The following is a 12,802-nucleotide window of genomic DNA, read 5'->3' on the forward strand; positions in this document are numbered from 1 at the left end:
GCAGAATCAGTGTGTAAGAATTGGCTTGGATAGAGAGAAGAATTCAAGAGCAAATACTAATAACTCCTGAAACAATTCCAAACAATTCCAAAGTGGCCCACAGGTTGGGCCACACCCAGGATGGCCCAGTGAGTGAAGTTTCCTTTCATTTGGTTTCCATTATTTGCAACCACACAATCTGCATATGACCAAGATTGGCAAGTGGGTCTGTAATTCGTGGACATTTACTGAGGTACACCCAATGACCCGCCAACCAAAGCTCCTTTGAAGTATTAGTTATTAGCAATACCGAGTGTCCCACTTGCCAGGCAATATGCTAAGGGCTTTACCTGAGCCATCTCATTTAACTCTTATAAGAGCCCAGTGAGGTAAATATTGTACTATTCTTATTACCATCATCTCATTCTGCAAAGGAAGAAATTGAAGCATGGAGCAGTGAAAGAACTTTCCCAAGATTATATTGTTTGCGGGCATAGCTGGGATTCAAACCTGCATAGTCTGTGACAAATGCCTGCCACTCCAAATTATCATACGACCTTCAGATGTTAGATGCAACCTGTTCTCTGTTCAACAAATGGAGAAGGGAGTTTGGAAAAAGCACAAGTCACTAACACTGAACTCTGAGCTTTTTTCTTTTCTTTTCTTTTCTTTTTTTGAGATGGAGTCTTGCTGTGTCACCCAGGCTGGAGTGCAATGGTGCGACCTTGGCTCACTGCAAACTCCACCTCCCAGGTTCAAACGATTCTCCTGCCTCAGCCTCCCAAATAGGTGGGATTACAGGCGCCCACCACCACGCCCAGCTAATTTTTGTATTTTTGGTAGAGACAGGGTTTCGCCACGTTGGCCAGGCTGGTCTTGAACTCTCGACCTCATGATCCGCCTGCCTCAGCCTCCCAAAGTACTGGGATTATAGGTGTGAGCCGCCACGCCCAGCCCAACACTGGGCTTTTACAAGAGGGGCAGTATACTTGACTTGATAAAGCATGAGGTCACACTAGATTAGTTTTTCCAATCCCTAAGTCTGATTTAGAGCAAAACCCCTTGGGTGTCAACAGAAGGGAATGGCAGGCTCAAATGAATCGGAGCCTGAGGTCCTACAAACCTCACTTTTACATCCTGTTTTCAATGGGAAAAATGGGGCAGGAACCATGCAGCTGACCTGAGGATAGAGACAAAAGGGACAAGAAGTGTGGGCATCATGCTAACAGTTATGGTCTCATGGTATCTTCCCTCTACATCCAACATGTTCCCCTCTCTCTCGCTTTCAAGTACAAGTCATTATGTTTATATGTCCACAAAGTCATTTAGAATAGAGAAACAGAGCATTGAGTATACTCTCTTATTGTGACCTGGGTCATTTCAAATTTTTAAAATACCAAAGGGCTTTGCCACAGAATTTAGGGTTTTTAAAAAAATTCCCATAAGTTTTTTTTTTAAAGGATTGCCTTTTAGCCAAATAAAATATTTCTGATGCAAGAATCAGTAAACAATGAATGGACAGTTCATACTGACAGGAATTTTAAAAGATGTTTTTGGGGGGATAATTTATCACGGAATCTGAAATGGGCCTGGTACTCCCCTAAAACTCTCAGTGACATTTCTCACACTATTTCTTCTAAAGTCTTCAGTTCTGAACACAACCAAGGGCACTCGGGTGACAGCACACACTTGAGGAAGTGTGAGGAAGTACACAAGATCTACAGAGAATGCAAGACACATGGAGATGAATTATCAAACTTTATTGGCTTGTTAAAAATGATTGAATTCAGCAAGTACATTTATGATCTATCCACATTGTTAAAACAGCACTAAAAATAAATTTTTTAAAAATGATTATCCATTATTTACAGAAAATGTGGAAAAAATGGCTTTTAAACCCGGAACATTATAGGAAAAAAGAAAAACAGGGCATGAGAATGATTCACAGGCTGCCTCTGGATTACAGCAAATGGTTGAACATGAAGTGCGTGAAACTCAAGGATTTGCGTTTCTTAGGAATCTCTTGTTATTTTGTATGTGTTTATACTCAATTCATAAATGGACTGTCTTACAATAAAGGTGATAAAAAATCTCTGTTCCTTTCTTTTTGCTTTTCACACATTTTTTTTCCCATAAAAACCCACTGCAGTCATAGTCAGTAGTTAGGGGTAGGGGTTGGTTCAACACATTCTGGGTGCTCACTCATGAACATGCCAAAGCTATACGGCAACACTAGCCTGAATTCAACTTAGAGTTACCTCACCATCAAAATCAGGTGGCTGGGACATTCTTTTGTCTCTGAAGACCAAAACTTGAAAATGGACTGACTTTAGTGGGAAATTTCCTTCTGCGACAGCCATTGTCATGGAACTTTCCTGAGCTGGGAGTTCTGTCAACCGAATTAAGTCTGGCAGCACCCGGCAGCAAATTCAATTCATGGTCTGTCCAAGAGAGTCCTTAATCTTCCCCTATGCCTTTAGATGAACCTGGTATGGTTTGCAGGTACTACAGGCATGTGAACATAGCAGAACACACTTAATAGAGTGGTTACTTCTGTACTAATTTCCTTGGAGTCAAGTCAGCTAAGCTGCGCAACTCCAGAGACTCTGGGGACATAGACTAGATGTGACTGGCCCTGCCCATGTGGCTGGATGCATCAACCCTGAGAACCCTATGCTATATGGAATTGCTTGTCCTCAGTCCAGCTGTCTCTCTGTATCTGGAGTCTAGACAAAACAAGATGAAATGAACTTCTAGTGTAGTGTGAAGGAATCAGATTCAAACCAAGAGAGAAGTTCTAGACAGCTAGCACCAAAACAGGTGGAGATGTAAATCACGCAAAGGAAGAAAGCACAAGTCTTGTGTAGTATCTTGATTCCATTTTGCAATGGAGGAATAAAAAGTCGTGTGTGTTCTAATTCTGTGAAACAACCAAGGAAACAAAAATAAATTCTCAGTTGGTCATGGGGTCAATTTAGAATACTAGAGAGAGAGAAAAAAAAAAGTCAAGTGCTCTAAAGGAATAAAGAGAATAGAAGAGGAGAGAGAAAGCGGGCTTCCCTCCATCATGCTCTCTCTCGCACCTGGCGTGAAACTGGTTTTCTGTCTTGAGCTCTTCGAGCTATTTACTCCACACACCCCTGAATAGGTGTCGCCTCTGCTCTGTCTGAGGAGATGCTCCAAGCCTCAGCCATTCTGGGCCTAATTCAGGATTACTTGGAGAGTGAGAAGCCAAAAGCAAACTCCTGTGTTCTGTGTTGCTGGGTGGGGCTGGGATTGTTTAGTTCTTGTCCTTGCTACCTATTTCTGGAAAGAGAACCTAGTGGGTCAGAAATGAAATCAGTCCCTGCTGGGAGACTGGGAGAGAAAACCCCTGAATCAATTCTCTCTAATGTGTGTTGAGATTTGTTTTTCCTGTTGTGAGATGAACCTTTCTTAGCCTCAGACTGTACTTTTGTCGTCACAGAGTCAGTGTCTCATGTGATGACAGTGGACGCGTTCCTTAGTCTAGCTCAGCAGTCTGAGAGGGTCTCTGGAGGCCCCCATTGAGCCATGAGTAAATATAATAAGATATAGGACATGGACCACATTAAGGGCACCCATGAAAATGGGACATGTATTTTCGTATCTAAACCTGGCAGCACCTGACTGGGCCAAGAGACATGAGCACTGTTGAAAAGAAATTAGTGTCAGATATAACAGGAGGAAGGATTTGCTAGGATGTCTCTGGCTACACGGGAGTAGGACCAACCAGGAATGGGTTGAGGGGAGACATTGGTGCAGAATTCCCAGCAAGGGGAGACAGCCGAGGGTCACAGCATGGTGGGAATCAAAGGAGAGGAGCAAAGGTAATTGACATGTTACAGATAACTGGGTTGTTAAACTCAGTTTCTTAGCTTGTGGTAACAAAGCCCTCAATGGCAATGTCAGGAAGAAAGAAAAGGGAATTTGCAACGGAAAGACAGAAGGATACCGTGAGAGAACAATGATCATGTTTTAAGACAAAAGTAACAAACTGGCAGCCCACAGACTTTTGTTGGCTTACAAAATGTTTTAAAAATAACTGAGCCAACTTTTTAACAATCGGGACATTTCACACAAAATCCAGGTTTCATGTTTCTCCTAAAGAATCACAAGATTTGGAAACCTGGGCTTCCATTCCTGTGGGGCACAGTTGGCTGAGGCTGGGGACAGTGGCCCCTCTGGAAGGGCAGGCATCAGCTCACACAGATCATTCTGTTCATTTAGGAGACCTGCCTGGCAATGAAGTACCAGAACCTTTATTGGAGAGTGACAGGCCCGATTTCAGCAAAAATGCTACCTCTCCTTTTCTAATGCTGCAATAATGCAACACATGGCATTAGGAAGCTCTTAAAAGCACATTTCTTATGGGAGACATAAAAAGCAAAATGATGAAAAGGGGTGATCTAGAGTACAGAAAAGAGAAGCTATGTTACTGATCGTCCCTTCAGGGATTAAAAAAAAGAAAAGAACACGAGAACTATATGAAATAATTTTCTAATAGCCTGCTGTTTTCATCGTTCCCTAGGAGATGTCAACTGATCTTTGATATATTAAATTGCCTTATCTGTCCACTTCTCTCCATTTTAAAACAAAAATCTACCTTGCAATCCTTCTAGCTGTTGGGTACAAATTTTTTTTTTTTCCTTGTTGGGTCTGGGACACTTTAAAATAGTTCTTAAACAATCCATAGCCTTTCTATGGCTCCATGGTATAACATAAAAGCTTTAAAAATCTTTTTTGTACCAAATGGCTGATTCTCAAGAACCTTTGCCATACTGAGCTCCTGCCTGGCTCACAGCTTGAATTTCATCTCTCTTTCAGGGTCACGATTTCTGCTATTAGCTGGCCTCTTTGTAAATCAACACCTTTGGGAAAGATCGGAATCTAAGTAATGACAGAAACTGTCATTTAGCCATGAACAAGAAAATGGGAATTCAGAAAATATTCGGACCTCCCCACATTGAGGGCCAGCTGCCCTTACACTCAAATGGAGTTAGGAGGAAAACTTGAGAACTGGCGGCATGTTTCTGCTTTTGAGAAACTGCCCCTCTTTAAGGCATGGATATGAAGTAGCCAAGTGAAATGCTGTGATCCATAGGATTCTGTGAAAGGTCTTCATCAAGCAATAACGTATTTAGTGGCTAATGTAAAGGATACAATATAAAATATTCATTATGGGTATCCTTTTTATATCAAGTGGTACCTAAATGGATCCTGGTTTATTAAGATTAATGCCTTGGTTTACACAGGATTCAAAACAATGTTTCTGACTGTGTTGGACTAGTTAAAAATCTATAGAACCTTAAAGCTAAATTGCAGCATTTGTGCAACTATTTCCAAAAAAAAATAAATTTTTAAAACATCAATGTTTCCAATCCAGCTATGGCGTCTGTGTGCATGTCTAACAATCAGAGCTGATTGTGTTTTCAAACAAAATGCTGCAGGACTGGCTCTGAAGTCCTCCTGACAAAAAAGGAGCAGGGTGGGGTGGGGTGGGGATAGCCAAACCTCTCTTCAGGACAAGGATACTGCCTGACACAGACTGAACAGAGCATACGAAGGTCACTATGATGCTAAAGTGAATGAAACAGGTGTCCATGGGTCAGACTTAGGGGGGATGCAGAAATCCATAGCTCTAAGGCTGCCCTCTCAGCAATGAAGAAGGACATTACAAAGCATATATTCATTAGCGACCTGCCACCTCTTTGCTGCTGGGGTCAGGACAAGCTTTCCTACCCATGAAAACCCAGCAGTATGACAGTATGTTGTAGGGGGGACTATCCTTCTTAGAATCTCCTCTCCTGCTCACAGCAGGCCAGCCATTCTGCTCCCGGGCCTTTTCAGAGTAGAAAAGCTGCAGTTCTGTAATGCAAACAGCATGAGATACTGTGGCCTTCTCACTCAGCAGACTTCTAAAAAGCAGGTGGATCGCAGAGGGCAAATAAAAAAGGGCAAGGTTATAATTTCACCATATGCATATATTCCACTCTTAGTTATTCTGAAATTGACTATGCCTAACCTAAATCTATAGCCCCAACAAAATAACTGTTGCTGCTTGTTCTTGTTTTTTTCTGCTTCTTCTTTTTAAATGTTTTTCATTTGTTTGTTTTGTTTTGTTTTGTTTTGCTGGCTAAGGAACTTGAAGACAATCCTTAACATTGTTTGACTGTCGGACCTAAGCTAAACATTTGGACTTTTATTGACAGTGAAGGAAATAACCTTTCAATAATACTACCAAGTCCCAAAGTGATGGTATATATACCCTTAACTCTTTTAGTCACTGTGTTATAGATGAAAAAGTCAAACCCTCTGAATTCAGTGCTGATTAGAGTATAGAAAATCATACTAAAATATGTGTTACATGTAGATTAGACTATTCAGTGTGCACTTATACCTGTTCCCAACTTTAAATTTTTTTTAACTTTGCAGGTCAATTTTAATAAACAGAAGCAATTAAGTCAATAAATGTCCAGTAGGGTCAAAAAGCACACTTTTCAGAAGAGAAGTACAATCCAGTGGGATTTCATTTCAGTTTTGTATTTGAACTACTGTAAGAAGAGAAGCATTAATTTAACATGTTTTCTTGAGGTGCTGCTTAGCTGCCTGAGAGTTGCCTCTGCATTGGTGTTCCCCAATCACAGCTCACAGTATATGCAGGCTTCATATAGTACACCCTCCAAACGCCGCCCACATCTACCAGAAAACCCCAGATAAGCAGCACTTCCCGGGATAAGCCAACAGCAGTCCCAAGAGTCCAGCTTACAGGGCAGCATCAACCAACAAGCACCACAGCCCCTTTCTCTGTCTTTTCCTTTATTTCAGCTACCCATCCAGTGGGATCTTATGAAACAAAACAAAACCTAAAAGAAACACAAAATAAAACATAAGTCATGCTCAAAAGAAAAATCAATGAAAATTAACATACAAGTACAATAACTTTCAAATGAACATAATAAATAAACATAAAAAAAGAGACACAACATGGAATATGCTTTAAATCATAGAGCAATATATAATAACAGAACAGAAGTTGGGGAAAAATGAGCATCTCATATTGAGCAACTTAGTTTTAAACTTAAAACCGATTTTACATGGTACATGAAACAAGGAAAAGAAATGCGAAGGATTTCTGCATACAGCTCCACCCACAACTGTATCAGCTGTTAGCAGCATACTTTAAGGAGGAAACATCTGCGTACAATACAAATGACCCTTGAAGAATTTTTATAAATAGGTTCATGCAAAAGTAATGGCATTACTTTCAATGGCAAAAACCATGATAACTTTTGCACCAACCTAATATTTGTCTTTATGGGGTTGAATTAGTTTCAACAATACCTATCTACCCAAATCCTGATTTTCTTTCCCCAACTAATTTTAGCAAATTGTTTCTAAAAGAACTGATTAGTTACTCAGCAACTGACCCAGAGAACTGGCTAACTTTAACTGGTGAAATACTAGACAATACAAATAGTTAGATTCTTTTCTTTTCTTTCTTTTTTTTTTTTTTTTTTTCCAGACAGAGTATTGCTCTGTTGCCCAGGCCAGACTGCAGCGGCAAGATCTCGGCTCACTGCAACCTCTGCCTCCCAGGTTCAAGCAATTCTCTTGCCTCAGCCTCCCAAGTAGCTGGGATTATAGGCATGTGCCACCATGCGTGGCTAATTTTTGTATTTTTAGTAGCGGCAGAGTTTCACCATGTTGCCCAGGCTGGTCTCAAACTCCTGACCTCAAGCAATCCACCCACCTCGGCCTCCCAAAGTGCTGGGATTACAGGTGTGAGCCACCATGCCCGACTATTCTTTTCTAAGAATCCTAATATAAAATAATTAATTAGTTGCTTAACTTTAAGTATTATAGCAAATACATGACACATGTGGAGACGTAATATTTATTATATAACATATAATATATAGCATACAACATGCAGTACATTGTATATGTATATATTATATCTATAAGACATATAGTATATGTATATATTATATATAATAATATATAAATAATATGATGTGTAATATCTAACATTAAGTAATCCTACAAACATTTATTAAGCACCAGCCAAACAGTAGACACTGTGATAAATGTTACAAAAATAAAGAAAACACAGTTCCTTGACCTCAAATACTTCATTGTCCCACAGAAGGAGAAAGATGAGTAAATAATTCACTCAATAAATGACAGTGAATCTACTTTGCGCCAGGTTCTCTTCTTAGCATTGTGCCCAAACTATTCTTTTTTATTTTCACAATAAGCCTATGAGGTAAGTTCTGCAAGAAGAAGACAGTGAGCTTTCACTGAACTTGCCCATGGAAACCCAGTGGATCAGTGAAGGTTCTAGTATACATAATTCTGTGTTTAATTTGCATGGATCTTTATTAGATCCATAAGTGGCAAAATAGACCATGTGGTAACAGAAATCTCCAAGACATTTTCAAGTTCAACTTTGGAAGGCGCCTCTAAGCCCAACCATGCAGACTCTCCATCTTCCTCCACCTGGTGTCTGGTCTGCCAAGTGCTGGTGTCATCTGCCTCCAGAACTGTAACTACCACCACCAATCTGTGTCATCATTTACAACAATGCTAAAAGAGTCTCTGGAGCTTAATTTCCATGGCATGTCTCCCTCCTGCCCTTCCAAAAGAACTCAGTACAGATGCCAAACATCATTTATGGATTTAATCACCCACAAAAGCCCTGAGAATTTAGGAAGTACTCAGTAGCGCTGATTAATTCTCCTTCATATCTGTCTCCAGTCTCCTTCTAAAAGTTTTGCCCCCAGGCAAACAGAAGCTGAGCTAGTTTAGCAGTGCACTTTGGCACGTAAAATGAGCATGCCAAATTAACAAATCAAAACTTCTTAGCTTTTAAGAGGGTGGAGCTCAAATTCTTTCCCACTGAAACAATATGAGTATTAATATAAGGATGTCAACTTTGTCAATAAAAACAGGAGAAACTTAGTGATAGAGACAGCATGACCCCAGAATAAAAAGATTTGTTGACTCAATAACACAACGATTAAACTGCTGGTATAAAGGCTTATTTCCAATGGGTTTATGGCACAGGAACTCCAAGAGTTTACTAATCCCAGCATGTTTACAGCAGGAACTTAACCAGGCTTCTCTTTCTTTGTTTCTATCTGCTATTTTCCTGCCGCAAGCCCCTCCAGGCTCACTAATTACTACAGTTGGAAACACAGCTAACTTTGCCAGATGACGGTTCTACTGGACCGTTGCCATCCACTCAGGATGCAATTGCCCTGGCCCCTATTTCAGTTGATGTCAAGTGTCCCTCTGCAACCTTCTTGTGCTTGCCTTTTGTGATCCATCCTTCCCAAAGAAGTAGATCTCAGCTCCACACGCCCATGCAATAAAAACAAGTGAAGCCGCCATAAAAACACATACGGCATTTTTCTCCTGAGGAAAAAGCCAGCCTGTTGCAATTGTAAGCAATATGCATTCAAACTACCACTTCCACCACCCTTCACCTCAAAGAAGGCAAGTCACCCTACTCTTTCATACCCTTGATCTTCCCATACTGTGGACAGACTAAAGATATTCCACTACATATTGAAAAATTAATTTGATTTCAAGAGAGATTGATAGCAAAATTCAATCCAGGCCACAATTTACCTACCAGGAGCTCATAACTTTTGCCCTCTTGCATTATAAAAAACTCAAAGGACCACAAAATGATATAAAACAATAGAAGATTATTTTCTCCTAGTGAGGGGGAAAGTTTTTAGACCACAACAAATGGCTGAACATCTTGTGGATTTAGCAGCCAAACGAGCTGTCTAGCTTATGAGCCTGAAATATAGATATTTTGACAATGTGACATTCTGAAGCATTTGTAGCATTCCGATGGTGCATGGTAGTTACCGTGAGACCAGCTCCTTTATCAAAAACAACTTTAGAGAAACTTTGCCACCATCGCACGCACTAGCTGAACTATTAGGGACAAGGATAAAGCAGGTGCTATCTGAGAAATGGGATGTAAAGTTGAAAGCAGAGAAGGAAGAAACCGGATGTGGCCTGAAACTGAACCTCTGCTATCTGCTGATTTAGGATCTATTCATTGACCTTTCCAAAGGGAAAGACTGGGAAGGGAAGGGAGCTGAAGGTCATCGAAGTGCTCTGCTTTTTTATCATTGGCTCACAACCCATTTAAATTTATTTACATTCAAACATGCACACATTTTCCTCCTATTACTCAGAAGCAATCAGCCATAAAATGGCAAGGATCTGCAGTACATTTAAATTAACAGCAATTTATCTGGAGCAAAAAGGAAAACTGCTGAGCCCAAAGGAAGTGAAGGGAACGGAAGAAAGATGCAGCTGCTATCTAAAAAAGCAAATCTTATCACATTTGTCATTGGGAGAGTTCAAGCAGAAAACTGCCAACTTGAGCATCTGCGTGGCATGGTGCCATTGGAGATGATCTGGTGGATGGGGCACCAGGGTAGCAGCTCACCTTCATTGGAAAGCAAAACAAATGCCTTTTAAGTCTTCTGGAAAACGTTTACTAGGTAAAATGAAATAATAAACTCCTGTGTTCTCATAACATCGTGTGTCTAGAATACAGTGGGTTCAAAAAGCTTTCCATCACAAAGTGAGATGTGAGCAAGGTACAGTTGTGCTTTGCTTCAGCATCTGGGCTTAAACACCTATTGTCCTAATTTGATATTTGTGGAGCACTTCATATCTGTTGGTTGCTGCACCAACTATCCCTTGCTGTTGTCGCTTTTTCTATTTTATAGATAACTCGCTCAACTCACATGGTGAATACGAATTGTCCAAGGTCACCCAAGAATGAATGAGAGAGCTGAAATCTAAACTCAGAGCCTCGGAATTGTCAGTCCCTCTTTGGCAAAGATATCATTTGCACCTGTAGCAGAAATCGCCCCATATATAAATTTAGGTCCTGGTCCTGGTCCTGGTCCTTTCTTCTCTGTGCTCAATCCAGAAGTTGCTTAAACATCCCTGAAACACCCCTTTTGCTTCCCAAGGATGTACTTTGTCCACATACTATCCCTTCTCCTGGATCTCCTCCCACCAAATGAGCTCTCCTTTGAGATGCTCAAACTATTCTTCAAGATCCAGTGCAAAAGCCTTCTCCTGCAAGTACCTACTTCACCCTCCTCTAAACTTCTGCAGCATTCACTTCCATTCATGGACCTTCTTTTGCACCTTTTAAAACTTGTGTTTATTTTGTTTTGATTTCCCTCCATCTCAGACTTCATCCCACAGGAGGACAGAGGGAGCACATCTATACATTTTCTATGCTCAACATGGCCTCACACAAATACCAAGAGCTGAAGGCATTTTTGATTTCACAATAGTAAGGTCTAAATGTTGAGTTTTATTTGTCTTAGTCTGTTTTCTGTTGCTTATAACAGAATATCTGAAACTGGGTAATTTATAAAGAAAAGGAATTTATTTCTTACAGTTATGGAGGCTGACAAGTCCAAGGTCGAGGGGCTGTATCTTGTGAGGGCCTTCTTGCTGGTGGGAACTCTTTGCAGAGTTCAGAGGCAGTACAGGGCATGACATGCCCAGGAGGCTGGGTGTGCTAGTACAGCTATCTCTTATTCTTTGTATAAAGTCACCAGTCCCACTCCTGTGACAATCCATTAATCCACTGATCCATGAATGAACCCATCTATTCATGAGGGCAGAGGCCTCATGACCCAATTATTTCTTAAAGGCCTCAACTCTCTATACTGCCACATTGGGGGTTAAGTTTCAACATGAGTTTCAGAGGGGACAAACATTCAAACCACAGCAAACTTCAGTGTACTCAACAACCCAACTGAATTGAAGGAGAAGGAAGGATGCAACACAATGCAGGATCTACTGCTTCTCATTGGCAACTGGGTGAGTCCAGGCACTACAAAGCTTCCAGTACGAAATGACATTTTTCTCAGAAGTGCAGTGAAGGCTACAGAGTTAGACACGTGGACACACAGTGAGTACTTCCTGGAGCACTTTAAGCTCCTGGGGAAAAGGTGCTAGACTTGGTTTATTCTAATTCTCAATTTGATCAAAATTACAGTAGTGTATGCGGGACAAAGGGAAAAAAAGTGGTCCATTTATTAGCTGGAGGTGAAAAACTAAAATTACTGAGATGGTCAGGAAGGCTTTTAAAGGAAAAGCTCTGGTTTGATGTTGCAAAATGAAGTTTCATTATGAGCTGAAAATGAAAGCAGAAAGCACACTTGGCAAAGCTGGAATTTGTAAAGAAAGCCAAAGTTATTGCACAATTAAAACTCAACAGTTCTAAGGGGGATGTGCTCTAATCAGCAGACCCTGGTGACAAGTGTCCGAGGACTCAACAACTATCATTTCAGAGACTTCACAGAGGATGGGGAATGCATCCAAGGACTGATATCATTGCCCCATCCACAGAATCACCTAAAATTGCTTTAAGTGGAGTAGAGAAAAAGAAAGATGAATTTGTGGTTTGAGAGGTACTCAGATGCTCAAAAGGCTTTACTACTACCACATGGAGACACCCAAAATTAATCTATTGTTCTCCTGGGGTGTGTCTAGCCTTTCTGTCTTGCTTCAATAAACATATATTGAAAAATCTATAGGGTAGATATCTGTAGAGTGAAATGACATTTTCTTAAAGATGTCATTCCACAATTCTAAGTCTAGAGGGGCTTTTCAGTGATTCAAATAGTCAGTACAGATAAGCAATATATGTCATCACAGAAGAGTATGCAGTTGCTGCTGCCACCATAGATCTTGTGCCTCAATTTATTTTCATCAAAATACTCTAGCCAGTTCTTTATAGTAT

General features: G+C 40.6%; 1 protein-coding gene across 8 annotated transcripts in view; it reads right to left on the reverse strand.

The window, feature by feature from the left end:
• The window catches only part of NTRK2 (neurotrophic receptor tyrosine kinase 2), a 362,023-nt gene that overhangs the window by 212,125 nt on the left and 137,096 nt on the right, over positions 1 to 12,802 (reverse strand). The window contains exon 12 of one of the 8 annotated variants that reach the window (XM_055272102.2): positions 1,725 to 6,863. The exons of the other annotated variants lie outside the window; for them this stretch is intronic. Within the exon in view, the coding sequence (XP_055128077.1) occupies positions 6,826 to 6,863 (38 nt within the window). The 3' untranslated portion in view covers positions 1,725 to 6,825. Of the gene's footprint in view, positions 1 to 1,724; positions 6,864 to 12,802 lie in introns of those variants that run through there. 8 annotated transcript variants of the gene reach the window in all.

The sequence above is a fragment of the Symphalangus syndactylus genome, chromosome 3, assembly GCF_028878055.3.
Source record: "Symphalangus syndactylus isolate Jambi chromosome 3, NHGRI_mSymSyn1-v2.1_pri, whole genome shotgun sequence".
NCBI classification, from domain to species: domain Eukaryota; kingdom Metazoa; phylum Chordata; class Mammalia; order Primates; family Hylobatidae; genus Symphalangus; species Symphalangus syndactylus.